Genomic DNA, 27,738 nt, shown 5'->3' with positions numbered 1-27,738 from the left:
CAGCAGGGGATCTGCTACCTTGAGCCCCCCAGCACCCCCAGGGGGGCCTCCAGGGCCCCAAAGAGGAGCCATGATGGAGGGCAGCCCCCTCTCCCCGGGGGTGCCTATGAGGTGCGTGTCCCCACCAGGGCTGTCCCCTAACGGGCTGGACAACCTCACACGCGCCGGGAGGAATCCTTCCCACTCCGTCTCAAGATGCCCTGTGCACCTGCCCACCCGGGCTCCCGGGTCACGTGGAGGGCACTGCCACAGGGGTGCTGGAGCTGGGCTGCAGGTTCCAGCCCCAGGCCACACCTAGCTTGCTGTATGACTCCAGGGGGCTGGCCGCACCTCTTTGAGCCCCCGTCTCCTTGTCAGTAAAATGCAGCTATCAGCTCTGCTGAGTGGCCCTCTGCCTCCCCCTGGTGGTGAAGAGGCCGCACTGCCGCAGGGGCCCGCGTGGGAGGATGGTGTAGGGGCTGGCACTCAGGGAGGGTCAGGCTGACAGCCCCGGGGCCCTTCCAGGTCCTCTTCCTAACACGCAAGGGCCCCGGGCCTCTGCTCAGAGCCACCACGGTGCCCAGCGCCTGTGGAAGGACGTCAGGCTGCCCTACCTGGCCGAGTCCCTGCAGGGCCCAGGCCCCACTGACGGCCCAGGGCTGTCCACAGCCCCCCATCTCCCCGCCCTCCACCAGGATCTGGCCGCTATCCAGGAGTCGGCAGGAAGTCTCTGAGCCCCTCTACCCACTGCTGGGCCAGGCTCAGCCCCATGGCCCCATCAACCTCACCAGGAACACGCAGCCCATTGCTACCAGAGGCTTAGGGAGGGCAGGGCCCTGGCCCAAGGCCACGCGGCTCAGCAGCACAGCCGGGACCGGGAGTCCACCTCTGCGCCAGGCAATGCCCCGCCCTGTCAGGTCACATCCTGATCACGGTTCCCCAGACCCCAGCGGAGACCCCCACAGCCCGTGAGGACAGAGAGCTGAGAGCCGGTGGGCCCAGCACATTCAGCCAGGGGCTCCCATCCCCACGGGCACCTACGGGGTCCTGACGCCACCTGTTGCCAGGTGGGGGAGTGTCCGTGCTTTGCTGTTGCCAAGGGTCCCCAGGGCGGGACCACCATGGTGGGCTCCGCGGTGGCTGCAGACCCCACAGGAAGACACGGCTGTGACTCGCTGTGCTGGGCTGGGAGGCTGAGCCCTGGGAGGGAGGCTGACTGCGGTCCAGGGGCCCGGGCTGGCGCTGCCGAGGACGCAGGTCTGGGCTGCGAGGAACCTCTGCTCCCTCAGGCCTGCCCTGCGGGACCGTGGCCCCCTTACCCGGGGTCGGGCAGGGCGGTGCCTGGCTCTCCCTTGCTGGACGCCAGGAACACGGCCCACAGGGGCCCAGCTGGCCTTCACCTCAAAGGTCAAAGTCACAGATCTAGACGGGGATCCCCACGAGTGGGGGGCCCGCACCCGGTGCAGTTTGCAGAGACCCGGCCCTGCCCTGGCTCCTGAAGGCTCACGTCTAGCCTGTCCGCGCCACCAGGCCAGGAAGCAGCCAGCAGGCCCATCCCAGAGGGCCCAGGCCGGGTCCAGAGAGGCTGTGAGTGCCCTAGGCCACAGGCCTGTCCACGCAGCAGCAGAGGACGGTGGCTAAGACCTCTGGGCTGCCAGGAGCTCAGGGCCGGACGGGACACGGAGGCCAGGCTACGCGTCAGTTTCTTTATTGAGGCACCCCGGACCCCGCAGAGGGGGCAGCGTGGGTCCCACCCCACCCGCAGGTGAGGGTCCTGCAGCGCCACCAGGCGGCTACTCGGGGGTCCTGCTCCGGCTCTTGGGGGACCAGATGCTAGACAAGCGGAATCTGGGCTTCTTCCTCTGCTCCTCGCTGCTCCTCTGCAGGTCTAGGGGCGGACACAGGGGCCTCGCTCGCCCACCTGGAGGCCGGCTCCCCACAGCCTCCCACCCGCGGGGCCTCCCAGGCCCCAGCAGAGCCCACCCGCCGCCCTCCCCAGGGGAACGCGCCGAGCGCCTGCCTGGAGAGCACCCGCCGGGCTGGGCGCCATCTGGGGGACGAGGCCTCCCCTCGCCCCGACCATGGGACCCCTCAAGCCCGGGAGACTCACTGCCTCATGGTGAGCCTTCCTGACCAAGCGCCTCTGCGGCCCCGCGGGCCGGCAGGCCCCCTCCCTCCCACAGGCCCCGCCCACGCACCACAGGCCCCGCCCCGATGGCCCGCCCCGCCCCCACGGGCCCCGCCCCCCCTGAGCCGGAGCCCCCAGTCACCCAGCTTCTGGATCATGCTCTGCAGCACCTCGTCCTCCTCCTGCTCCCTGAAACGGAGCGGCCGTGAGGGCACGCAGCAGCGGGGGTGCGGGCACCCTCACACCGCCCGACCTCACCAGCCCTCTCACCACCTGCCGGCGGGCCACACCACTGAACCACCCTCTCCCGCCCCACGCGGGTCCCCGCTTCTCGGCCCGGCAGGACCTGGGACAGTGACTCGGGGTCGGAAGGGCCGGCGTGCACCAGGGGTCTCACTAGGGGAGACCCTGGGAGCCGGGCTGCCTGGCAGGGCCCGCCCTCAGCCTCAGGACCCACCTGCAAAATGCACAGGGTGGGTCTCCTCCGGCTGACCAGAGGAGAGGTCCTGAGCCCCCCTCACCCGGACCCCCCTGGACCCCTCACCTAAGCCGGTCCTCATCCAGGAAGTCAATGATGTCGCTTCGGCTGTTGACCGTGTGCACGTACTGGTCCAGCAGATCCTGCTCCCGCCGCCGGTCCTGGGGGGACTTCAGACCCTCTGCACGGACAGCTGGCGTCAGCGGAACCCTGTTGTCCCCACCCTGCTCAGGGACGTGGTGTCCCCACTCCCCAAAGGTCAGGCTCCTCCCCTGGCGGAGCAGGGGGGTCCCTGGCCCTTGAGGGGCAGCACTGGCTGAGGGAGCAAGTGAACAGCGCCTGAACTGCAGGGGGGCGCTGCGGGCCCCTCCCAGCTGTCACAGCCACGCACACAACACCGCCCGCCCGTCCCAGACACGGCGGGCTCGCAGCACTACGGCAAGGGGCGGGCAGGCCTGCCAGGACCCGAGCCCCAGCCCTGCACTCAGCTGCGGGAACCACGATGCCAACAGACTCTTGTCAGCTGCTCCCGGCACGCCCCACACAACCCTCACCACCACCGAAGGAGAGGGCGCTGGGATCGCCATTTTCCAGGAATGAAACCCAGGCACAGAGAGGCTGAGGAGCTCAGCCAGGCAGCCAGCCGGGGGCCCAGGGAAGCCCGCACCCCACGCCCTGCAGCCCCGCCCCGCGCCACTGGCTGGACGCACCCGGCTTGGCCATCAGCCGGCGCAGCTCCCCCTCGAGGTCCAGCTGCTGCTCCTCCAGGCGCTGATCCCTGGCCCTGTCAAGGGTGCGTGGCTGTGAGCCTGGCCGCCCGCGAGCACACCAGCGAGCACACCCACGGGCATACCCGTGAGCACACTCCGTCACAAGCACGCCCGTGAGCACACCCACGGGCATACACATGAGCACGCCTGCGAGCACGCCCCTGAGTACGCCCGCGAGCACACCCGTGAGCACACCTGTGTGTGCACCCATGTACGTGCACGGAGAAGGCCCCTCCAGGGGGCCACGGCCAGACACTCACTTGTACATCAGCTCTGACTCCAGCCTCAACAGCAGCTGCTTCTCATGGACGAGCCGGAACCAGTCCACCATGAGGGCATCCTCTGAGTCATCTACAGAGAGGAGCGGGCTGGGCGCAGGCCAGCCGAGGCGCCCAGGGCCACGCTGGCTGAGGCCAGGTCAGGATGCTGGGTGGGGAGGGGAGGCCCGACCGGGGGAGGGAGGGGGCCCCAACCCGGGGTGGGGGGGCGCTCACCCCCCTCAGCCGCTCGCAGACGCTTCTCCAGCCCCACGCCCTGGAGCTCCAGGGCATCCAGCTGCCTCTCAATGTCCTGAACTTGCCGCTGGATCTCGGGCGGCATGTCGTCGGGGTGCAGCTGGGGATGAGCGGGTGGTGAGAGGTGGGGGGCGGCCGTGAGTCGCCCGGGTCCCGGGGCTGAGCTTCTCACCCACCCCCACCCCAGCCCACTCACCCTGACTGGGGAGGCTGCCGACTTGGCAGGCGGAGCAGCTACACCGGCCGGGCCTGGAGGCCTCCCTGGGGAAGGGGCAGGATGAGCCTCTTCAGGCACCAGGCCCAGCATGACCCAGACGTGGTCTGCAGTGGGGCCCACCCAGCCCTGCCCCCCGGGACGCCCTGGCATCCTGGTATGCCTGCCATGCCCAGCAGCCCTTGCTGGTGCCTGAAGAGTGCGAGCTGGCAGACAAATCCCAGGAGACCCTGTGCTCACCCGGGCCCTGCCCTCCTCTAGGTTGGCAGCTAGCACCCCAGCCACCCTTCCCACAAGATGCCGGGAGCAGATGCCCCATCGCTGCCAGGGTGACTCAGGTTCCAGGAGGGAGGCGGGGCCTTGATCCCATCCTGGGGCCCAGCCCAGCCCCTCCAGCCCCTCCAGACCTCCAGCCCCACCTCAGATACACAGAGCCCGGCACGTCCAGGTGCACTCGCCTCTGCTGGCACTGGAGGCTTGTCTTCCTCCATTCTAGGCTTCACGAGCTCCTATGCATCCTCCAAAGCCCCACGGGGCATGTCCTCCAAAGGATCCCAAGCAGGAACGCGGTATGCCCTGGACTCACCTGGTTTGCCTTGCGGAGGACCTTTCTCCTCCTCCTTCTGGCTCCGGGCAGGGCTTTCCTTCCTCGACGGTTCAAGCTGCAGCCAGTCGCCAGAAACATCCAGGCTGGCTGGGACAGCCAGCTTCCTGAGAGGGGATGCAGACGCAGACGCGGCTACCCGTGGTGAGGATGAGCCATGTGTCAGGCCGGTAGGCCCAGGCCCTCCCCCTCCTGCCTTCCTGAGCTGGGGCCCCTTGGAGGGTGCCCACATGGGTGTCAGGCCACAATCCAAGTCTGCCCGGCTGGCCCCGTCCATGGGAGGGGAAGGGGACAGAAGCCTGGCCCTTGAGGGCACAGGAGACCTGCTTGGGGAGGCAGAGCGGGGCTGGGAGCAGACAGGCACAGTCACGCCTCACACAGGCATGCCCGCCCGCCAGGACCAGCGGCTGCTCTGCCCCCGAGGGAAGGGCCTGCTAGACCGGGGCTGCCTGCAGAGGAGGGTGGGGGCCTCTGCTGGCAGTACCTGGGAGGCTGGCCCCGGGGCCGGCCGCGCCCGGCATCCTGTCCACCCGCACAGAGGTCAGCGTGATGCGGATGCCCGCCTTGGAGCTCCCGGACGCCTTCCCGGCTGCATCACCTGCCCGCGGCTCTCTCAGGACCTGAGGTTCCTTTGCCTCCGGGGCCCTGGGCAGAGAGGCAGGAGGTCAGGGGAGGGACACAGGCCTCCCCACACCCTGTGCAGACCAGTCTGAAGCACCCGTGCAGCTCTCGGCCCCGATGGCCTCACCTGGAGAGCAGATGTGTGTGCACAGGTGTGAGCGTGTGCTCAGGCGCACACGGCCGATGCACACACGGCCCCCGCCTGGAGCGTGTATGAGGATGGGTCCCCGCAGCTCACACAGGGAGGCCACCCCGCACCGCGGACCTGCAGCGGCCCTCTCTCCCTCCCTGCCCCTCTCTCTGCCAAGCCTACAGTGAGTGGGGGTCCCAGGTCAGCCCTGGGGGGACGCACCTCGGGTGCTCTCCTTCCCTGGGGCCTCCAGGCTGGCTCAGTGAGGATCCGAGGGTCCTGATGGACCCTCCCTGGAGCCGCCTGACCCCCCGAGGCCAGCAGCCTGAGGGCACATGGCCTGTCCCCCCAGGCTCCCGCTTCCACAGCTGACCCGCACGGGCCGATGGCACACAGCCCTGCCATGGGTGCCAACTGGCCGCCGTGTGGCTGGCCTGTGAGAAGCACCTGCTCTGTGCCTGCCCGGTGCCCGCCCTGGCCACAGGCGGGGGAGGCTCAGCGCCCCGGGGGCCTGCCACACGCACCTGTCCACAGGGCTCTTATCCACGGGCTTCAGGCGGGCCCTCCACCCCGCCGGCTGGTCCTCCGGGCTGCCCTGGGGGCTGGCACCTGGGCCTGGATGGGAATAGTCTGCTGGGAAAGGCTGCCCCTCCCGCTCCTCCCACCACCCCACCTTTGGGCGCCCTCACGGCCAGCCTGGCTCCTGGGAAGGACTCCCCGCTGTGTTGTGTGCCTGGGGGGTCCCTGCCCGCTTCTCCTGCTGCCAAACAGGGTGTGCGCTCCAGGGACTCCGTGCGGGTGTGGGGTGACCGTCTGCAGGCCTCCTCGGCTCCGGGCAGAATGGCCTTCGGGCTGGGGGCTCAGCCACGAAAGAGGAGGAAGAATGCTTTGGATCCTGCGTTCTCTGAGCCGCCCAGTGACCCCACGGGTGCCCTCAGGGGCAGCCCCGGCGCCAAGAAAAAGCCAAGTGCACAGTCCTGCAGCAAAGTGCCCGTAACGCTGGCCTGGAGCACGAGGCCAGGGCAGTCAAGGGCATCAGGGCCTTTGGAGAACAGACCCCGAGGCCAGTTCTGGGCAGTGAGGAGGGACCCACGGGAAGGGGACCCTGCCAGGGCGCCGTCGCCACAGGGCGGCGGGGCTGTGGGGCTGGGCCAGCGGGTGACAGCCCCCCAGAAGGGCCCCCAGGAGCCAGGCTGTGAACAGGACCACGGGCTGGGAACAGAGTGGCCACGACATGGCGGCAGGCTGGGCGCGGGGACGCCGGGGACCCCACCACCCCCACAGCCCGGCCCGCACCCCGCCCACACTGGGGGCTCTTACCCTTGGCCAGCGGGGCCTCCAGCTTCAGCCTGGAGCCAGCACCGGCCCCGACAGCCCCTGAGGAGGCAGCCGAGCCCTTCTTGGCCTCCTGGGATGCCCATGAGGTACTGCCCACACCCGGGGTGGCGGGAGGCCCCATCCTCGCGGGGGAGCTGAGGGTCTGTGGGGATGTGGGCAGTGACGCCCTGGCTGGCGGACTGGCTCCGGGCCCCTCGGATCTGGGATGGGAGCTGGGAGCGGGGGTGGCGGTGGTGGGGGCCCTGTTGGGGGGGCACGGGTGTCAGCAGGGGTGGGAGCTCCCTCGACCCCCAGGCAGTAAGCAGCCCCTCGTCTCCCTGAGACGCTTCCCAAGGCCCACCCTCCTGAAGGCTGCTGCGGGTGTGGGCATTGCGTCTGGCCCTGGCGCGCCCTCCTGTGAGCTCTGGGGTCGGCTGGCACTGAACACCCCCCGAGGCACCACGTGCAGGGCGTGGGCAGCACCCTGACTTCCCTCCCTGACCCCCCGACCCGCCCGGAGCAGCCGGGCTGCATGGCAGAGTCTGCGCTCCGTCCTGAGTGACATGCACGAGGCCCGCCCACAGCCACTGCGTCCCCGGGAGTGCACTTGTGCAGGAAGTGGGGCCCCGGGCCCCTCAGGCAAACCAGTTCTCTCTCCCCATCCCCCCAGACTGGGCTCCCCACAGGGGGCACCCCGGGAGCGCTCACACAGCCTCGGCCCCCGAGAGCTCTGGACACCCCTCAGCGCTGCAGCGTCAGAGGGTCTGCTTGCCCGTGCCCACCCTGGGAGGCCCTGGCACCCGTCAGCGTCAGCAGCTCCAAGCCAGGAGCGGCCCCGATGGGAAGGGCAACTCCGGGCAGTGGCTGCAGCCTTGTCACCAGTCTGGCATGGACCCTCCAGCGTGTACCGGGCACCACGGTGCACCACCCCCCGCCCCCCCAGGGGCTCAGGGAGTGACCTTATTTGGAAACAGGTTCTCTCCAGGTGAGATCAAGCTACGACTCGCTCATCCTGGATGAGGGAGGCCCTGACGTCAAAGACAAGAGGGAAAGGAGAGAAGGAGAGGACAGATGGACAGACAGGAGCCCGTGAAGACAGCAGAGACGAGCCAGGGGCCACGGGCGCCCCCGCGAGCCTGTGCTGGGGTGCGGCCCTGCCCACCTCTGGCGCTCGGACCCGCGGCCTCCAGCTCTGTGAAGGAACAATGCCTGCGGTTGCAGCTGCCTGGGCCCCGCTTGTCCAGCAGCCCCAGGACGCGAGTGTGGAGACCCACCTCTACCCACCACCCCGTGGCCCTGAAGGGTCCCGCATGCTGAAGACACTGGGCCGTGCTCAGCCCCGCCAACGCTCAGACCACCCGTGGCCCCGGCCCCTCATCTGTGCATGGTGTCCTCACGTGGACTGAGCATGGCCTGGCCCCCCGCACACATGCAGCCGGCTCTACAGGGCCAGCTGTGGCCCCCGCCTACAGCCTCCAGGCCCTCCTCAGTCCCCACACCCCCCGGTCAGGAAACAGGCTGGGGATGGGCAGCCCCGGTGCCACACGCCAGGCAGGGCCGAAGCCCCGAGCACCTCCCCGGCCTCCCCGGCTGCCCCAACCCCGCTGGGCCCCAGGCCCCTCCTGCACCCACCTGCCGGGCGCCCCGAGCTCCGGGAGGGTTTTGCGGAGGAAGCTCAGTGCCTGCTCCTTGCGGCCGTCTCTGGAAGGCATATCTGCAGCAGCCGGGCCAGGGCCGGGGGCAGCTCCGGGGGTCTGGAAGAACCGCTCCCGAGCCTGCTGGGTCTTAGAGGATGATGGGGTCCAGGCTGGGGTGCTTGCTGGCACTGGAGACGCCGGCCTGGAACTGAGCTTGGTCTGGGGGGCTGAGACTCGGGGTGTGGCCCAGCCTTGCGGTGTGGCCGGGCAAGGATCCGGGGCACTCGGGGTCCCGGTGGGCCGGGGTCTGCCTGCTGGCGACGGCCATACCGTCAGGGAGCTGCTGGTTACATGAGTTCCGGCTTCACCCCCTGCAGGGCCCACCATGAGCCTGGGCGCAGCTGGGCTCCCCGTGGGGACTCGGGATGAAGCGGGGGCTGGCGGGTCGGTTGCAGCTGGAGCAGAACCTCTGGCAGACGTACTGCCCGCTACGGCGTCCCAGCCAGGCAGCCTGGCCTTTGGCCCCACGTCTCTCTGTCCGCTTGCCTCCCGCGTCTTCCTCAGGCCTCCAGGGGTCTCCGAGTCCATGGACATGGCTCCATGCCGCCTGGAGGCCAGGCTGGGCAACGTGGGGCTGGCAGAGGTGGTTTCGGGGTGATGGCTGGAGCAGATGAAGACACCGGGCTCTCCTGTGGCCCTGTAGGCCCCCGAGTGCAGAGTGCTGGAGCACTGCTTACACCTGCGGGGGTTGGGGGCGGGGAAGGCTCCATCAGCCACACGCGTGTTCATTCCTTCCTCCCAGGGCACACACGTGTGCGTCCCATGTCCCCTCGTGTGGCTGGTGAGTCACTCAAACACCCCATCTCCCAATCATTTTGAGGTAGTCTCGCCCAAGGCCCTCCTTAGGGGTGCGGACGCCCCGGGAAGTGCCCACACCCATCAGCACGCACACAGACGCACACGTGCACACGCGTGTGCACACGCCCACGCCCACCTGAAGCAGCCACGGTGGTACAGCCTCCCGTCTGCCAGGTGGCGCTGCATGAGATGCACGTGCTGCCCGCAGACGCCGCAGCTGCTGTTGAGGGAGCCCCCCGCGGCCTGGCCCTGGGGGGTGGGCGCCACTGAGCTGCCTGCCCCAGCCCGCCCACCCCCAGCCCGCCCAGCCACCCAGGGGCTGGAAGATCCCAGTTTACAGACCGAGGCCCCAGAGGAGGCTCATGCCTGGACTCAGTTCAGGGTCTCCAGCCTGGTCCAAGGGGAGGGGGGCTGGGGGCTGATGTTGGGGGACCCTGAGGACCAGGACAGGTTCCAACACCTCCAGTTCCCACCCCAAGGTGCAGAAATCCAACCCAGTTCCCAGCGCCCCGGGCGGGGAAGCCTGGAGTGACTACCCTACCCCATCCCGTCTCCACCTCACCTTGCAGGGCTGGCCTGGGAGCAAAGGACACACCGCCCGTTCTCCAGGCCCACCGGGCGGGGGAGGGGCTGAGGTGAAGCAGCGGCTTGCAGCCCGCTGGGCCTGTAGGGCCTCCCTGGCCTCCATTTACCCGTCTGTACAGTGGGCATCACACCCCCACCATCACAGCATTGAAGGAGCTCGTGGGGCCAGTCTAGGGGGCAGCTGGGGCCACGTCTGGGCCCTGAGGGGACTCCACATCCTGGGCACACTCAGGCCCCAGAGCCCTGCTCGGGGGAAGCTGACAGAGAACCCATGAACCAGAGTGAGGGGCTGGGCGCTTACAGCCTTCTGCGGGGGGCCCTCCGTGCCCCCATCTTTCCTCTGGACGGTACGGTTTGTGCTGACTGGAGACAGCGGCTGTCCCCGGGCCGGGCCGGGTGCGGGCTGGATGGGCTGGGTCGGGGCCTTCTTTCCAGACGGCTCCTCACTGGCATTAGACGACGGCCTTTTGACACCGGCCGTGCGCTCAGCTGGCATGAGACACGGGGTCAGGGCCCAGGCCCCTCATGCTGGCTCTGAGAGTCCAGCCACCCTCTTCCCCACCCAGTGTGGGTTCCCTGGAGGTGCCAGTGCCAGTGCGGGAGCTGGGGTGGGGGGGTATGGGTGGGGGCCTGGGTGGGGGGCGGCCCTGACTGCTTCCACTCGCAGCAGGGCCTGGCCTTCCCTGCTCTCCCCCCTCCCCTCCCCCCCCATCCCTTGCCCTCCCCATCCCCTCCCCCATCCCCTCCCCTCCCCCCATCTCCTGCCCTCCCTAATCCCCTCCCCTCCCCCCATCCCCTGCCCTCCCCCATCCCCTCCCCTCCCCAAGAGCCCTGCTCTGGGGGCAGGGAATAGGGACTTTCTCTTCCCCCACCGAGTGGGGCTCTAGGGCAGGCTGGCCCTGAGCCCAGAGCGATCCGGGGATTTCTGAGCCTGGGTGAGGCAAGGCGTGGTGGGAGGTGGGGAGACTGCTGCACAAAGCAGCTGGAGCAACGTCCCCCCCGGCCAGCCCCTCCCCTGTCCGGCCTGCTAGCAGCTGCACCCTGCCAGGGCCAGCTGACCGTCAGCACCCAACGGGGGGTCTCTGCGTCAGGCCTGAGAGCCCAGTGGGGCTGGCCACGCCGCCCGAGCTGTGGGCGCAGACCCCAGGGATGCAGACAGGCAGACCCAGGCCCGGAGGGGCACGGGAGAGCTGGGTGTGTCTGCCCGCGGGGGGCCTGGGCAGGGCAGCGCTCACCGGAGGCACCCCTCTGGAAGTAGTTGTAGTACTGGGACACGTAGGTCAGGATGCTCAGCCGGTCGGGCACCTTCAGGGCCACCATGTCCTCGGCGTCCAGCAGGGCCGGGATGCCCAGCTGCTCCTCCGCCACGCTAAAGGCCTGAGGGAGGGCGGCGGTCAGCGAGGGGCCGGGAGACCCCACCCCTCCTTGGCCAGACCACCAGCTACCCCCGGAGGAGTGGGATGGGCCCGAGGCAGCAGAACCGCCTGGAGTCCAGAAGGGTCAGGTTCTGGTTCGTGGTCTGCTCGGCCTGCGTGGCTCCCTGGCCTCAGTTTACCCGTCTGTATAATGGGGATCACACCCCAACAACGGGATTGAAGGAGCCAGGGGCCCGTCTGGGCCCTGGTCCTCAGGGACTCCAGCCCGTCACCGTGGAGACCCCTCAACGGTCCCCCACCCCCGGATCTGTGCACCCCTGGCTGACACGGGCCTCACAGGTCACGGGGCAGCTTTCTCCATGGGAGAAGCCCTCCCCAGGCCAACGGGGACCTGTGTCCTAGGAGCCGAAGCCGGGGGCCACGGCTGGAAGGGCACTGGCAGGAGGGGCTCCCCACTGGCCCTGGCCTCTGCGTCTCCCCGCCCCGCCTCGGGCTGCCTCCCCTACCTGGCTCTGCGCCGTCGGGGCTCTTCCTGCCCGCCCAGTGGGCTCCCGCCTTCGCACTCCATTCCTCCCCTAAACTACCGTGACTCCCCCAATCTCTGTGCATCCAGAAGGCTCCTGGGCCTGCAGCCCCGCAGCCCCAGCGGTGATGGCCCCTCCACGCCAGATACTGAGGCCTCCCGCCGCCTCTAAGTCCTTCAAACACAGGCGGGATCTGGCTCCTCTGGCTGCCCCCCGCCCTGCACAGACCCTGTGGCACCAGGGGCAGCTCCCAGCACAACAGCCTTCAGAGAAGAAGCCAAGTTGTCCCCACACCCCGGGCTGCCGGCTGCTCCAGGCTCCTCCCTCTGTTCTCGTCTCCTCTTTCTTTTCCGACCTCCCCCCCAGCTCTGCTCCAGCCTCCCCCTCCGTCCCTGCCGGGCCCGCCCGCTGTCTCCCACAAGCAGGGCGCCCTCCAGCCCCGGAGCCTCACCTCCGCAGCCCCCCTCCCGGCCTCACCCAGGGAGGCACCCCGGTCCCCTCACCATGCCTCGCACCCGCACACATTCCCCGTGGTCAGGTGGTCTAACCACCCTGTCACAGTGGGCATATCCCATCCCAAGCCGTCCACGTGTGGCTGGTGAGGGTCTGAAACGTGGTCAGTGCCGCTGAGGAACTGAAAATGCCATTTCATTTCATCTCGATTAAGTTTCCCATTGCCCATGCCGAGCAGCGGCTGCACCCGGGCCGGGCCCACAAGGGAGCGCAGTGAGCACGGGCCAGCGCCCTGGCATCGGCGGGTGGCCAGGAGCTCGCTGAGCAGCAGAGACGCTGAGGCTAGCCGGGAGGGGTCCATGGTAGGAGGGCCAGGCAGCAGTTGAGGCCATTAGCCTGAGAGCAGGTCCATCCCAGGACCCCCAGGGGCCCCGTCCCACCCACTCCCCCTGCTCTGCCCCGGGTGGGAAGGAGGGTCCAGGAAGAGGGACTGGGAGGGCCTGGCTGCAAGATCAGGGGCTGCTCTGGGAGCTGGGGCTGCCCCGCACGGGCTGGCCCTTCCCCTGACCACCTGCAGGCAGCGGCGACTCTGAAGCGACCCCTGGGGACGTCGCCCCATGAGGGTCCCTGGGACACGGGCTGGGGAGGCACAAGCGGGCACTCACCAGCTTGTTGTTCTCATAAACGTTTTCCTTCCTGAGAGCATCGAAGTTTCTGGAAAATAAGAACGCTGGTGTTCAAAGCAGCTCAGGGTCCAAGAAAGGAGGAGCCAGAAGGACCTGGGGGAAGGGGGAAACTGAGGCTGGGGTGGGGGTGGGGAAGGAAGCAGGTCGCACGGTGACCGCAAGGAGGGCAGGGCTCTGGCCCGGGAGGCCATCCAGCACCTCCTCTGACCTGGGCCCCGCGGCCCACACGGGCCCCCAGCTACAACCGTCACCTCTCACCCTGTGGAGGCTGCACACGATCCTGCCCGTTAGGTGTGGCTGGAAGCAGGCCCTGGGCGGCAGAGCGGTCAGCCCTGCCGGGCTCCCGCTCAGGGAGGGCGCCCCCTGGCAGGGAGCTGGGGGGTCCCAAGAGGCCAGCGTCCCAGAGCGAGTGGCTCCACGGACGGAGGTGCGCACGGCCCAGTGGTCAGGGCAGGCCGGGCCCCGCGCCAGCTCCAGGCTCCTCTCGCTCCCTGTATGAACTCAGCGCTGCCTGTGAGCGCTGCTGTCCCCAGCTCCGTACAAACACTGCCCGGCACTTGCAGACGCCGTCAACGCCCCGCTCACAGACAGGGATGAGGCAGAGAGGCTCAGTACATGCCCGAGGCCACACAGCAGGACGACAGGACCAGAGCAGGGTCGAGGCCCCAGAGTCCTGGCGTTTGAGGTTCACACGTGCCCGCCAGGTACCCAGCCGTCCTCCTAAGGGGGCAGACCCTCCAGGCTGAGAATGTCAGAGCCCCCACGCCCACCCCCACCCCGCACTTTGCTGCGAGTGTGCAGGGGCCCCAGGCCCGGCCTGGAGAGGCCAGAGCACAGAGGTCACTCCAGAAGGGGGAGAAGCCTGGTGCCAGCTCCAGGCCAGGCCTAGGACTCCGCGCAGCACCGCACGGCACCCCTGGGAGGACGGTCCAAGCCGAAGACACAGCCGGGCCCCAGCAGGCAGCCAGCCCAGGCCTGGACAGTCAGCTGGGTGGCTCAACGCCTCCGGGAGGCCTGGTCACATATGGGTCTGTCTGGCTGTCCATGTGCTGGGCGGCAGCCTCGCTACTTTGGGGTGATCTTCTGCAGAAGCCTCGGGGTACAGGAGAGAGCTGAGGGCTGCACCCCAGTGCTGCCCGACCCGGGCAGGGCCCTCTTCTCTTGGGGTCCCACCTAAGAGGGCGACCGTAGCTGCTCACGCCCACCTTGAAGCTGGGGAGGTCACAAACAGAAAGGAGACCCTGCAGCCACCTGGCCCAGGAGGCCTTGGCTCCCAGCCCTGACCGTGCACTGACCCCCTGACCCCTGACATACCCAGGAGGCCTAGTACACAGATGAGGAAACTGAGGCTGGCCCTGGGCCACACGTCGGGGGGCCCACAGGCTTCTGGCTGCTGTTCATTGCCCTGCCCGGCTCCTCGGGACCCACCGGTCTCCGCCTGGACCCCCACCTCCCAGGTAACTGGTCCCAGATGTGAGACCACCCAGGAGAACAGAGGTGCTTTGTACCCGGGGCAGGGTGGCCAGCAGGCTGTCTGCGGGGACAAATGATGGCGGGGCAGGGAAGTGGGCGTGGCGGCCCGGCCTCCCCTCCCCCGCAGTCCGTGGCTGGAGGACTGGCTGGGTTCCAACCATCGTCCAGCGACTCCCGGCCAGGCTGGCCCTTCTGACCTCAGCATCCCTTTGAAAGCCCAATCTCTTCTCCAGACCTGCCCTGGGTCACTGACCAAAACGGCCATGTCCTCAGCAAGATGCTCGGTGCTGCAGGGCAGGATAACAAGGTCTGTTTTGTCTCCAAACAAGCAAAAGAAGGAAGCCCTCTGCCCCCTGCGTTGGCCTCGGTCCACCCGGGGGGCTGCAGCGGCTCCGTCCTGCGAGGTGGGGGGCAGCCAGCTGCCCACAGGACCCTGTCCACCTGCAGACTCAGAGTGAACATCTCAGAACCCAGGGCAGGTCGGGGCACCCACGGCTTGGGGTCAGCCCCACTGAGCAGGCTCAAGGTGTGCCAGCCAGAGGGTGCAGAATCGCCCTTCCACTCAAGTTCCAGGCCACCACACTCAGCACCAAAGCCAACCTGCCTCCCAGGCTCCTTGGCTGGGCCAGACCACCCTGACCAGTCCCACAGCGACCATGCCCCACCCAGACCCGGCTCTCTCCAAACTCCCTGTCTCCTGCTGCCGGGCCTTGGCTCACGCTGTTGCCTGCATCCAGAGCGCCCCTTCTCCCAGAGCCTGAGCTCACAGCTCCCTCAGCAGGGGGTTCGGCCGGCATCGCCCTGGCTCAGCGGGGTGGCGGAAACAGCCAGAGTCAGAGTGGCCTTGCAAACCCTTTCAGAGAGCATCAAGGAGCGCCCGCCCCAGGTCGCCAGCCTTCTCTCAGCAGGTGAATCCCCGGTGGGACGGGCTGAATTATCCTCCCCAAGGGGCCGTTTGGAGCCCTAACCCCCACGACCTCAGGACGTGACCCTGCTGGGAAGCAGGGAGTTCACAGAGAGAATCAAGCTAAGTCAGCAGGGGCCCTAACCCAAAACGCCTGGCGTCCTTCTAAATGGGAAACGTGGACGAAGAGAGGCCCAGAGTGGAGGCTCGCGGAGCAGACCGCATCCGCATGTCCAGGGCGGAGGCCCACAGGGAACCAGCCCTTCGGATACCCGCCCGGGGCTCCTGGACGGGCCGGTGGGACGGCTTCCTTCTGTGCCTCAGCCGCCGGTTTGCAGACCTTGCCCAACAGGCCCCGCGGGCTGACCCCTCGTTTGACTCAGGCAGGCCTGGCGCCAGCCCGTGTTTCAGTTTAAGGCCTTGAGGGGTCAAACCTGCACACCTGTGGGCGGGGACCCAGAGCACCCCCAGCCCCAGGTAAATCAGGCCTGTTCCCGGACTGTCCCAGCGGCGCACTGCTTAGGACTCTGCTTCCCCTCTGGGCGGGGCACGGGTTTGATCCCCTGGGTGTGGCCAAAAATAAAAATAACCATAGTAACGATAAAATCATGGATGTTCTGTTACGACTCCAAGGCACCTGCCTGGGGCCAGCACACAGCCCGTGCTCCATAAACGCTCTGACGAGCTCCTCTGTGCAGTGCTCGCTGAGCGAGGGGCCCCCTGGGCATCTGTTCACTGTCGCAACGCTGGCTGAATGAATGAACTCACTGGGTCTGGGTGCCCTGCCCTGGCCAGCGCCCAGCCTGGCACAGTGCCCGGGCACGCACAGCCCCTGCCCCCCGCGGCCACAGCTGAGCAGGGCTGCTGACCTCCAACGCCCCGGGGGCTCTTGGGCATGCATACCCCCTTCCAAATTCCTGGAGGGCTGACCTCACGCTGTTTACTTCCTGGAACTAAAAGCAGCTGCGTGGGGGTGGGCTCTAGGGCTGGAGTGGGGGTGGGGAATGCCAGAAGCAGAGCCTTTTTTCCAGGTGCCTCCAGCACATCTGGGGTTAATCCCACAGGGAAGGGGAGCAGAGAGGGGGACAGATGGACAGACAGGCCGAGACACAGACGGAGGGACACATAGGCACGAAAGCACCCAGGGAGGAGACAGGAGAGGCCGCGGAGCCGAAGAGAGTGTTGGGGCGGGGGGAGCTGGTTTGGGGCCAGAGACACCAAGGCAGACACCTCGGAAGAGGCTGGGGGACTGGGGCGAGGAGGCGGCCAGGGCGAGGCAGGGAGGGGTCCCCACGCGTGGGGCTGGCCCCAGGACGCCCCCCTGCTTGCCGTCTGGCTGCTGGCCTCCCCCAGGCTGGAGTAGGCCCAGCCAAGAGGGGTCAGCCTGGGGCTCGTGCAGCAGCTGAAAGGGGAGTCAGGCGGGGGTTCGGACCCAAACCTCTTCCCACAGGCACCCTGGAGAGCTGGCCGGAAGGCCACAACAGGGCCGGGCTACAGCTCTCAAGCCAGAGCCAAGGCTTGGTCCCCAGGTGGCTTCCTGCTGACCACAAAGCCAGCGCCGGAGGGTGGGGAGGCCATCGCATGCCCAGGGCCTGGCCCCTCTGCCCTGGCCCAGGAATTAGGTCTTGGGTGGGGGCCTCTGGGACTAGGCCTCCTGACCCCACCATGACTGGTGAGTCTCCCAGAGCGGTCAGGGAGCCCCCCACCACCGCCCCTGCTTCTGGTCCAGCCTGATACAAGCTGCAGGGAAAGGTCAGGTCACTCCCCACGGGACTGTGGAGTGCGGGGGGCACCCCGCAAGTTTGCACAGAGCCCTACTCCCTGACTCCTGACCCCTCCAGGGCCCCCACAAGGCGGGGGGCTCCAGCAGCGCACCCGCCTGAAAGGCCCTGGAGAAGGAAGCCCTGCCTCTGAGAAGGGCTCCCACGCTGGCATCGTGCCCGCCTGCCTTCCTCCCGGCCTCCTGGAGTCTTGGTTCCTCCAGGTCCAGCCCCACAGGTTTACTGCCCGGAGGCGGAACGGGAGTGTTTACTTTGAGCTGTTCCTGAGCTCACCTGGCTGCTGGGCAGGTGTGGCGTCACTGGGGAACAGAGCCTGTGGGCGGCACCTCCAGGCCCATCTGTGAACCTACAGCTTCAGAGTGGGCTCGGCAGGGGGGCTGGGAGCAGGGACAGACCGCTGGGTGAACCTGTCTCCCTACCTGCAGCAGACACTGCACACCTGCCAGGGTGCCTGCGGGCGACCAGTGCAGGGCACACGGGAACCCCAGGTCCCGCTGGGCAGAGCCGCCGTGAGGACCCAGCAGCAGGCAGCCGGAGCCCCGCACTGGTGTGCTCCTCCGCTGGGCGCCAGGAGGAGACAGGCAGCAGGAAGGCCTGAGAAGAGGTAAAAGGAAGGCCTTCCTGGTGGCAAAGCTAGGAGACGCGGAGACAGGATGTCCACTTTCCTGCTGCCGGGGGTCTTCACAGGATGGGGAGGGAGGGGGTGAGTCTCACCCAGGTCTGACCAGGGAGGACAGCCACCCTGCCAAGTTCCCACATGCTTCCTCCCCTCCTGCACCGCTGGGGGCCGGTGGGGCGGCTCAGAGCTTCTTGGGGAGGCCATCCCCTTGCCCAGAGGCGTGGCCAGAGCCAGAGGCAGCGGAGGGGTGCTTAGGGCACAGACAGAGGCCCGCGACGCACGTGGGCCCACGCTCACGGAACCCCACCAGTTAGTATCTGTGGAGTCCCTTCCAGGCCCCGCCACGTACGGGACCCTGACGCGTCGCCCACGGCTAACGTGACAAACATCCGCAAACGGGCGGCTGAGGGTAACAGACGTTTACTCCCTCCCACGCTGGAGACCGGAAGTCCAACACCAAGGTGCCGGCAGGGCTGAGCTCCCTGCGGAAGCTCCCGTCCCTCTGGCCTCCGGTGGCCTTCCCCGGCTGCAGCCATGCGCCTCCACCCTGCCTCTGTGGCCACGGGCCGCCTCTGCCCTGTCTGCTGCTCCCAGGCGCCTGCAGAGCCCTCACCTGGCAACGACAGCCGTGCCTGCTGGGCCCCAAGCACCAGCCACGTCTGCCGACCTCCGGCTGCATGCTGTTAGCTACTGAGCGCCAGATATGGTCCCAGGCACTGGGGACGCAGCAGTGCACAAAGCAGACATCCCCCCGCCTGGAGCTGAAAGTCCAGGGGGCAGGTGATGGACACCAAGCCAGCAAGGAGGGGCTACACCATCCCCTGCGCCGGGCAAGGCCTCCTCCTGCCCCAGCGGCCCCTGCCCTGCCCTCACCACCTCTGGAGCTGCCTGGAGCTCCTGTCCGTGTGTCTGTCTGCTGTCCGTCTCTACATCACTCCCTGCCTGCGGCGGGGGAAGACCACCTGGCACAGTGCGGAGTGCTGAGTAAACAGCAGGCACTCAATAACGGTTATCGGAACTGCTGCATGACACCAACTTGCGCCAGGACGCAGACACACCCACATGTGCATGCCTGTGTTCACCTGTGGGCAGTGCATGCTGGGACAGGCTTGCACACACACACACACACACACACAGGCCTCCAACCCCAGCTCAGCTGAGAACAGTTGGGCACTCCTGGGGCTCGGAAAGGCCCCAAATTTCCAGTTACACCCATGTGGTGTCCTGAGGCTGTGGGGCTGGCAGAAGGCCACACCCGCTGGTTTTCTCGCCAGTGGCAGACTCCTCCTGCTGACCCTGTCCAGGTTTCCTGGGCTCAGTCACCAGCTAGCCTTCCCCAGGACCCTGCCTGCCCCAGCCTCCACTGCTAGTCCGTGCCCCAGTCTCCAAGACCCCAGCCCACCCCTCAAAGCCCAGCTTCAGGTGTTCAGTGTGGAACACTCGCTGCATCCCCAAGCCGGGGCTGGGGGCAGAAAGCACAGCCCACCGGCCTCACACGTGCATTTCACAACCCCTGGCTGCAGGAGGAAATCCTTGCGGGCCTCTTTCTTAAGACCAGCTTCCCTCTAGAGGGCCTGGGGACAGTCCCCGGGGGTACAGGGGACATCTGGGTGCGGGCGGTGGGGGGGGCGGGGCACGTGCCAGCTCTGGTTCTGCCTGATTGTGCTCTGTGTCCCAAGAAAGGATGCCTCCTCCCTGGGCCTCGGTCTCTCGGTCTCCCGGTCTGTAGAGCAGACCCGAGGGCAGCACTTACTGTAGGAGGTACAGCCTCGGGCCTCTCCCACCTGCGGGCTCCCTGGAAAACCCGTTCCACCCACCTCTGGCTCCACCCACAACTTCTCGGGAGAACTTTGAAACACCCTGCTTTCCCAGAAGGCATCTTCTGAGGACACCCTTCCCAAGCCTCTGTCTGGCCAGCCCAGGCACCCGCCCGGGCAGCTTTACTCATTGTGAATTCTCACGATGCAGGGGCCCAGGGCCTCACGGCACAGAGCTTTGTCCCAGCCAGCTGGGTCCCAGTCAAAGAGTGTTTGCTGAGTGCGTAACAGATGGAAGGGCCCAGAATGGGGACAAGGCCTGGCAGCAGGGCAGGGTCCACCTCCCAGCCTCGGCTCCGAGACGCTCCTGGGGGGAGACGACCTAGTCCCCAGACTGCCCCACCTCCCAACGCTCCTGTCTCTGGCCCTATCATCCCAGGGTACTGAGGCCTAGCCAGTGGGACCTGGACCCGGGTGGTCTCAAGCTTTTGGCTCTGTTAGCCCCTCCCCTACAGTGACCCTGGGTTGCATTCCTAAAGGTGCCTAAACAGGCTCCGGGAGGGGCAGTACCCCACAGTCAGTCTGATCAGTAAGGGCCCCTGATCTGGTGGCTAGGTCTCAGGACAGTGGGGGGTCTCAGAGGGCCCGGAAGGGCAGCTGTGCCGGCCCTTTCCCAGGGAGACCAGCCAGGAAGGCTGGCTGTGGCCAGAGCCCAGGTCGCTGGCCTGAGTCACAGACTGACTAAGCCGGCGGGGGCGGCCGGAGGTCCTGGCTCCGGCCCAGCTCCACTTGGTGGTCGGGCAAACTGAGGCCGCGGGGGCAGCCTGCGGAGCGTCCCGCCGGGCCGGGGGTCCTGGCCGCAGTCCACTGCCCCGCGCCCGGCCCGAGCAGGCCGGCCTCGGTCTCCCCGGCGGCGCGCGGGCGGCGGCGCACTCACATGAGGTCCGGCCGGTGGCGGTGCAGGATGGCGCAGAAGGCCAGGCCGTCGCGGAACGACGTGGTCATGTCGGTGATGCTCACGTCCCGGTAGCCCTCGCACTGCTGCCGGCACCACTGCTGCAGCGCCTTGATGGCCGCCATGCGGGCGGCGGTGTCCGCCCGGCCGGCGCCGGAGCTCGGACAGCGCTTCCCGGTGGCCGCGGCCCGGCCCGAGCCCGGGGGGCGGACGAGAACCCCGTCCCCGAGCGCTGGGAGGACGAGGAGCCGCGGCCGAGGAGCCCCGGGAGCGCTAGGAGCCGGCGGGAGCGCGGCCGGAGCCCGCCCGCCTGGCCCTGCCCCCGGCTAAGCCACGCCCCCTACCACGAGGTCCCGCCCTCCAGGCCCCACTCCTCCAGTCAGGATCCGCCCCCGGAAAGGCCCCGCCCCCGGACCCGGCCGGACCCCGCCCCGGCCTGGCCCTGCAAGGCTTCGGCCCGAGCAAGCCCCGCCCATAGGCCCCGCCCAGGCCCCGCCCGCCGCTCGCCCCTCCCTCCCGGGGTCCTGCGGAGGCGCTTCGACGCTCTTTCTTTTCAATCCTTTCCCGCACCCTTCTGGGACGCGGAGACTGAGGCCTGACCCGGGTGCCACCAGGCGGGCCGGCCGGCGGCCCCCACGCCCTCCCGGCGCTCAGCAGGAACGGCCCTCGCATTTCTGGCCTTTGGAAGGACTTTCCGATCCGGCCTGTCTTGCCGGCGGGCCCGTGAACCTCCCGGATACAAAGAAGAGGCAGCGGAGGCCGGGAAAGGGGCTTGGTGTCGTTGGCGGCCCTGCCGGTGGGGCGACGTCCTCTAGGAGTCTCCCTGCCTGAGACCCCTGGGGGGTCTCGGTGTTCTGGTCTGTGTCCCAGTTTTCCGCTACGCCCCAGGTTATTAAGGAAAAAAAAGGTCCCCATGGGGACCTCAGTTACGGGGCTGCTCCCAGCCGTCCGTGTTCTCTGGGAACCCTGTCCGTATGCAGGAGGACAGGCAGCCAGAAACACACGAGACATGTGCGGTGACCCTGCCCACCCGGCCAGGCCCAGGGCTTGTCCAGACAAGGCTGCTGCGGGCAGGAAGGAAGGTGTTTTTCCTATAGAGGCCCAGCAAGGGGACAGGGTGGCTTCTGTGCCCACTAGGAGTGGAGACGGTCTTCCCACGCAGAGGCAACTCCTTTCTGCGACTGGGCCCAGTGGTGGTGAGCTTCCCATCCCAAGGGGCAAGCAGGTACTAGACAGGGAGCCCCTGTGACCTGAGACCGTGGCCGCTGCCCTGACCCCCTGGGGTTTTCCGGAAGGGACAAAGGGCGATGTCCTGCCAGCTCGGCTGGGCTGGTGCTTAGTCCTGGAGCCAAGTGGGTTTTCCTGACCGCAGGGCAGAATTGAGAACTGGAAAAGCCAGTGAGGCAGGGAAAGGCCAAGGCCACGAAGGGGTGGTCACAGGGCTGGACGAGGCTGGGGGCTCCGAAGGAGGAGGGAGGTGGCTGGAGCGCTGACTCTTGCCCGCGTGGCTGCTTCTGGGGACAGTGGTGTGGCAGGCAGCACGTGTGGGGTGTCCCCTTCAGCACCTCACAGAGAGTGCGACCTTCTACCTCGGATACCTCCAGTCTGCCCACACCTCCCCGCCACGGCCCCTCCCATCCAGGCCACGGACACCTGGCCCCTGACCTTGGGCCCCTCCCCCGCAGCCTAGGGATCCTTCCAGAAAGCCAGCAGAACAAGCCCTTCCCTGCTTGGCCCCTGCAGCACTCTGAGTGAAGTCCGGCCTCTTATCACATCTCCTGCTGCTGCCTGGCCCCACCCTCCCACACCTGCCCTGCCCCTCTGGCCTAGAGCCTCTGCCCTGGGGCCCCCTGCACTCAGCCACTCCTGGGCCTCCCAGCCCTCAACCAGCCCCGCCCGCAGCCACCGACGTGGTCCTGCTGTTGGGGCCGCAAGCCCGGGCATGACCCTCGCCTCCTGTCTCCTCCCTGCCCACATCCAGTCCAGCCGGAAGCTGACCGTTGCCACCACCTCCACAGCCACCAGCTGCTGCAAGCCTGGGTTTCTCCAGGAAATCTAGCCATGCCTCTGCTTCTGGCGTGACACCTTCAGTCTCTTCTCAGCACAAAATCTTTGACAACAGTGGGAGCCAGAACTTGCCCCCCAACTTCTCAAACCCCTCCTCCGACCCCCCCGCCCCCACTCAACAGAAAAGCACTGTCTTCAAAACGGGCCTTCCAGCCGTCCCCCAAAGTCACCTCTCCACATCCCCTCCCACCACCACCCCTCGGACGTGCTCCTCTTCCTGCCGTTTCCGCTGCCTGGAGCCTTCTGCAGCCTCCCCTGCAGGTCAGGAGACTGCTGTGGCCTACGGAGGCGGTGGGTGCACTCCGTCTCTGTCTTCTCCGTGGTCTGCGGGCTGGATGGAGAGAATTTACCAGATGATGGGGCGGCAGATGGAGGAGCTTGGACAGTGCAGGTCCGACAGAAGGTCATCACTGGCCAGGTTGGCCTCTGGGTCGTGAGAAACACTGGCGGGCTGGATCCCGTTGCTGGAACTTTGGGACGTGTTTGTTACAGCAGCTAGCATTCCTACCTGACTGATACATGTAGCACAGACAAAGGCAAACGGCCCCCATGACAGTGCCCCGAGGGGATCCAGTCCCTTTAGATGGCGAGCGAGGGGCCCCTGTGCTGAGCCAGAGGCAGGAGATGGCTTCCCTGGGGAGAACTGAGACCTGAGACCTGAGACCTGAGGGTAAGTGGGAATCGGCTTGTCCCCCTGAAAGGACAAGGACAATTGGCTTGTCCTTCCTAAGAGGAAGGGGGGAGTGTCCCAGGCACAGGGCCTGGCGTGCATGGAGCTCGGCAGCAGGGATGAAGCCAGGGGAGCGCCCGAGGGATGGAGGAGCACCGGAGGGATGGAAGGACCCAGCTGCGGGGGCGGCTGGGGTGGCGGCTGGGGGGGCTCGGGGAGGCGGCAGGGCCAGGCCGGCCCCACTCCAGCCTTTTCTAGCATTTCCACACCCATTTTTCTCACCAAAAGTGGGTGGACCCGACCTGTTCCGCAGCTCATGAAAATGAGGCTCTGAGGGGAGAGGGGACCACTGGGTCGGCAGACAGAGCTGAAACCTCGGAGTCCCAGCCCCTGCGTGTGGGAGGGCCCAGGGAGCCTGGGTCAGCCCGGCCGGCCTCCTACCCGGGGGGCCACCCTGGTCCTGGGCAGGACTTCCAGGCCAGATGGTCTCAATCTCCCCGCTCCTGCTTTCCAGACCTCTTAGTGAGGCTGGGGGCCCTCCCTGGGAGGAAGGCTGGCAGGCAGGGTGCTGGGGACCAGGGGCATTCGGACCACAGGCAGCACTGATTTGCATCCCAAAAGCCTGCTGGGCCCCTAGGCAGGTAAGCGGTGGGGGACCGTGGAGTGGCGGGGTGGGGTCTGCAGACCTTTTAACCGGTAGATTGAACTGCAAGTAACAGATCTGGTCAAGGCTGATAGCCGGAGCTGGAACAAAACCAGGGGTGCCTGTCAGACACAGCAGAGCTGGCAGTGCCTGGAGCCTTGAGGCAGAGGGAGGAGACCAGAGCGGGAGCAGGGGCGGGTGGAGAAGGAAGGGAAAGGTACCCACCCACAAGGCCCTTCCTGCAGGACTTCTCAGAGCCTTCGTCCCCTGCCAAGCAGCGTGACGCCCAAGGGAGTGGCCATGCTGCACAGGGGTTCCCAAACTGACCCCCGCGTCAGGGTTGTCTCAGGAAACGGCGCTGGGAGCCCGGGCTTGTGTGGAAGACACGCTCGGACCCCACGGGCAGGCCCGGGCTGGCAGCCGCGCTCTGCACAGCTTTGCCCCATCCGTCACCCCCCTTTTCTGAGCCTCCTGCACTTCACAGCAAGGCGAGTGGCTTGTCCCCAGCAGCACTGGGGCTGACCCGTGGAAGTGAGGGCAGCTGCAGTTGTGGTCGCCAGACGCTTGTGGGCAACAGCTGAGCAGAGCACCCCGAGGGGAACCAGAGCCACTTGCACGGGTACCAGGGGGTCACACGGACTTCACAGCAGAGCATCCCAGGGGCGTCCCATCCTCCCCCAGTTCCCAAGGCCACCGTCAGTTCAGCTGCTGGCTCACACGGGCGGCTGTGGATGCCAGCACCCCAGGCAGGAGGGAGCTGGAAGCTGTGACACCCCATTTTAAGGGGCCACCCATTAATTAATTAGGCCCCATGAATAATGCACGCTGCCTTGGGTATATTAATAGCATATTTATATGGCATGCTATGGATAGTATACGTTCTCGTCCGAACACCTCACGAATAATTCACGACCCGCTCCTTCCCCAGGCTCCGGGGGAACCCGGCCGGTGCTTTGGCTGAGGCTCGTGGTTTGCTTCCAACAGCCGAATTTTACATTTCATTATAAATGGCTTTGCTGGGCATGTCGGTAACTTTTACATTTCCATCCACTTTATTATTAATGGCTTTCCCGAACTGTAGCAGCCCAATGTTGCACACAATGCATTATAAATATTTGATCCGGCATCTATAGTCTGCCATTTATCATTTATAACGGGTTACAAAAACATTATAAAACATTAACCGCACATTTATAGATCATTTTCGGCTACCACGACGATGTGTTATAAATACATTATTAATTCTCCTCATGCCATTTATAGGAACCCCATGTAATGGGGCCCAGCCCTCCAGCCCTGTTAACAGCACGCAGGGGCTGGCAGGGGCACCGGGCGGCAGGCCAGGGCGGAAGCTGGCCCTGCCTGCAGCGCCTGTGTGTCCTTGGCGAGGTCGCAGCACCTCTCTGTTCACAGAGCAGGCCTCGAGGACGGGCCCCCTTCACTGAGCACTCCTGTGCTCACAGCCCCCAGACCCGGGCGTCGGCGCGTCCCATCACGTGGAAGTGGAGGCTGCAGTCAGGGATGCTGAGCTGGCCGTGGAGGCCTGGGGTGCCCCAAGCCACCTGCCCCCGGCTTGGGGCTGAGAGTTCAGACACGGCTGCCCTGGCCTTGAAGGGAGCAGGCCTGGAGGACCCCAGGGGTGGAGCAGAGGTTCAGGGCGAGGACACCCAGGCAGGGGCGGCAGGCTGACGGGGCGGCTGGGGCCCAGCGTCCCCCAGCTCCTGCTGCCACGGCGCTTCCATCCCATGGGCTCTCCCGGCCTGTGGGCGCCAGGGACACCGACGGTGATCTGGGCCAGGGATGACGGGCTTGAGAGCCCCCCAGAGACTCCCTGGGTGTGCAGAGCAGGCGGCAGTCAGCAGTTGCTTCCTCCGCTGGAGCGGTCAGTGGGGCCCAGGGCTCTGCTGCCTCAAGTCCTGCCCCAAGGCCCCCGCTCCCCGTGTGTGGCATGTGACCACTCGCTGGACGATGCCCATGGAGCCCCGTGTGTCAGGCGTACCCTCTGGGCCGCTTGAGCCCCACAGACCTCCCAGGCCAGGCTTTACACCGGGAGGCACCAACAGGAAACCGGGGCTGCGGGCTCTCCACGAGTGCAGCACAAGAGCCCAGGGCTCCAACTGTAGCTTGGCAAGCTGAGTCCTGCAAAACTCCTCTTCATCCTGCAAAACCCACTGGACATTCCACCTTCTCGGAACAGCCCTTCCCAGCTCCCCGGAGCATGAGCCTGGTGGGGTCTGACCTCTGGGGGCTCGGCCTGGGCCTGGACCGGGGAGAGGGCTCCGGGGTCAGCCTGTCCTCCCCAGAGCCTTCCTAACAGGCCACTTCCCCCGGGAGGGAAGGGCTGGCAACCCTGGGGGAGCCCCCCGCCATAGCCCTCTTGGCCAAGACGCCTGAAATAACCCCACCTCAGCCCAGCCAGGCCAAGCTGCACGTTTTCAGTTGCTCTGAGGGAGGAAAAGCTGGGGAGTGTCCTGGCCCAGGACTCTGGGGCAGCTCGACCTCGTGTGACCTGAACAATGAACGGCCTCAGTGCCTCATCTGCAAAGCAGGGCCACGAGCCGGCCCTCCCTGGGTGAAGGCGCGGCCCTACTGCTGGGGACCTCCATGAGGACACCTGGGTCCTGGGCCCCCGCTGCCCACGTCTCTCTGGCCCTCTGCCCGGCCACCTGGCCCGTCTGCAGGTCAGGGTCCACCTCTTGCCAGGACCAAAAATGAAACCAGGAGGCGTTTGTTAATGAGGCTCTAAGGACACAGATGAACTCGTCACCATGGCAATGGCAATCTGGCCCCACCCCTCTGCACCTGGTGAGGAGAGCCAGGTCCTCTGTGCCCTCTGACAGCCCTCCCCGGACAGCAAGGGGCCTGGGGGCCAGCGGGGCTCCTCAGCTCACTGCCTCCCTCTGCTTGTCAAAGGGGGGCTGAGGCCCAGGAAGGGTGCAGGGGTCACACGTCCAGGACTGGAGCCGGGGGGCTCCACCCCACCTCCACATCTCCCCACATTCCTGACTCTCAGGAGCCCCAGCCCCAGGCTGGCCCGTTTCCCGGGACCTGTGGGTCCAGCCAGGCTCCCGGACCTTGGATGTCCCCTGGGCAGCCCAGCCCACCCTGCTCTGCAGGGAGCGGCCCCGAGTTTCCGCCATGCAGGGAGCGGGACTCGGGCTTCCACCTGCACGGTTGTGCACAGGTGCCTATTAGGTGGCCTTGCTCCCCACAGAGGGGCTCATTCAGCGTCCCCAAATCCCCGCTCACCCCACACACGCACACCCCGCCCCTGCCCCCCTCCACTGGGCCCTGGGCCAGGCGTCCCTGTGTAGAATGGAGCTGGCCAAGGACGCTCATGGGGATGGGGGCCAAGCCAGGAGGCCACCCGCACCCCCGCTCTGCCCTCCCCTGCACATGGCCATGTGCTCCCTGAGCTGGCCCCGCACCCCCCGCAGCCCCCACCCGCCAGGCAACGCTGAACCCTGGCTGGCAAACTCAGGGGCTACGGACGCCGCTGAGCCGCAGCCACCTGCCCACAGCCCTGCCTTTGCCCCTGTGGGTGGGGGCGGGCAGCGCCCCCTCTCCCAGGGCCCGGCTGTGCCTCCCTGCCAGCCTCGGCCCTGACATTGCTGGGACTGGGCAGCAAGGGGCCCCAGGCTCCCCTAGAGCCTGCCTGCCAGCTGGGCCCGTCCTCGGCCCGTGTTGAGGTGAAACGCCCCAGCCCCAGTCCTCCAAAACCCCAGGGCGCCTGTTTCTGGCCACCCTGGCCCGGGTGAGACCTGCAAATGTCCCCACAGCCACCACCCAGGCCCAGATGGGGGCTGTGGCATTGTGGAGGTGCCATGGGGCTCCCCGCAGGGCACCCAGGCTGGGAGGGGACCCTTCAGGTCCATGCCTGTCTCTGCAGGGGCGGCAGGGGGGCTCCAGCCCCCAGGTGGGGTATCCATCCCACATGCCCTGGGCAGGAGCCACCCAGACAGGACAGGAGGGCGTCGGGGGGCTTCACCGGGAA

The 27,738-nt window shown here is 67.2% G+C and overlaps 1 protein-coding gene across 4 annotated transcripts; it reads right to left on the bottom strand.

Moving 5' to 3' along the window:
* Positions 1-1,671: 1,671 nt before the first annotated feature.
* MICALL2 (MICAL like 2) lies at positions 1,672-20,683 on the bottom strand. 4 transcript variants are annotated; one of them, XM_059881237.1, is made up of 18 exons: positions 20,347-20,668; positions 12,855-12,903; positions 11,072-11,213; positions 10,138-10,325; positions 9,388-9,500; positions 8,389-9,132; positions 7,919-7,948; positions 6,760-7,019; positions 5,964-6,054; positions 5,173-5,333; positions 4,671-4,823; positions 4,067-4,131; positions 3,850-3,970; positions 3,616-3,706; positions 3,296-3,369; positions 2,652-2,766; positions 2,250-2,296; positions 1,672-1,867 (listed from the first exon to the last, which is right to left on the bottom strand). In XM_059881237.1, the coding sequence occupies exons 1-18, from the start codon at positions 20,487-20,489 to the stop codon at positions 1,773-1,775; spliced, it is 2,682 nt and encodes an 893-aa protein (XP_059737220.1). In that variant the 5' UTR covers positions 20,490-20,668; the 3' UTR covers positions 1,672-1,772.
* Positions 20,684-27,738: the final 7,055 nt, after the last annotated feature.

The sequence above is a fragment of the Bos taurus genome, chromosome 25 (assembly GCF_002263795.3).
Source record: "Bos taurus isolate L1 Dominette 01449 registration number 42190680 breed Hereford chromosome 25, ARS-UCD2.0, whole genome shotgun sequence".
Lineage (NCBI taxonomy): Eukaryota > Metazoa > Chordata > Mammalia > Artiodactyla > Bovidae > Bos > Bos taurus.
The sequence above is the reverse complement of the archived record's forward strand: the minus strand, read 5'-3'. Positions and strand labels throughout refer to the sequence as shown.

Coding starts and splice junctions, on each gene's coding strand:
- MICALL2 (XM_059881237.1), bottom strand. CDS start 20,489: ATGGCGGCCATCAAGGCGCTGCAGCAGTGGTGCCGGCAGCAGTGCGAG. Junction 4,132..4,670: donor TCCTCCGCAAGGCAAACCAG/GTGAGTCCAGGG, acceptor CCCCTTCCCCAG/GGAGGCCTCCAGGCCCGGCC. Junction 1,868..2,249: donor GAGCATGATCCAGAAGCTGG/GTGACTGGGGGC, acceptor GTCCGCCCCTAG/ACCTGCAGAGGAGCAGCGAG.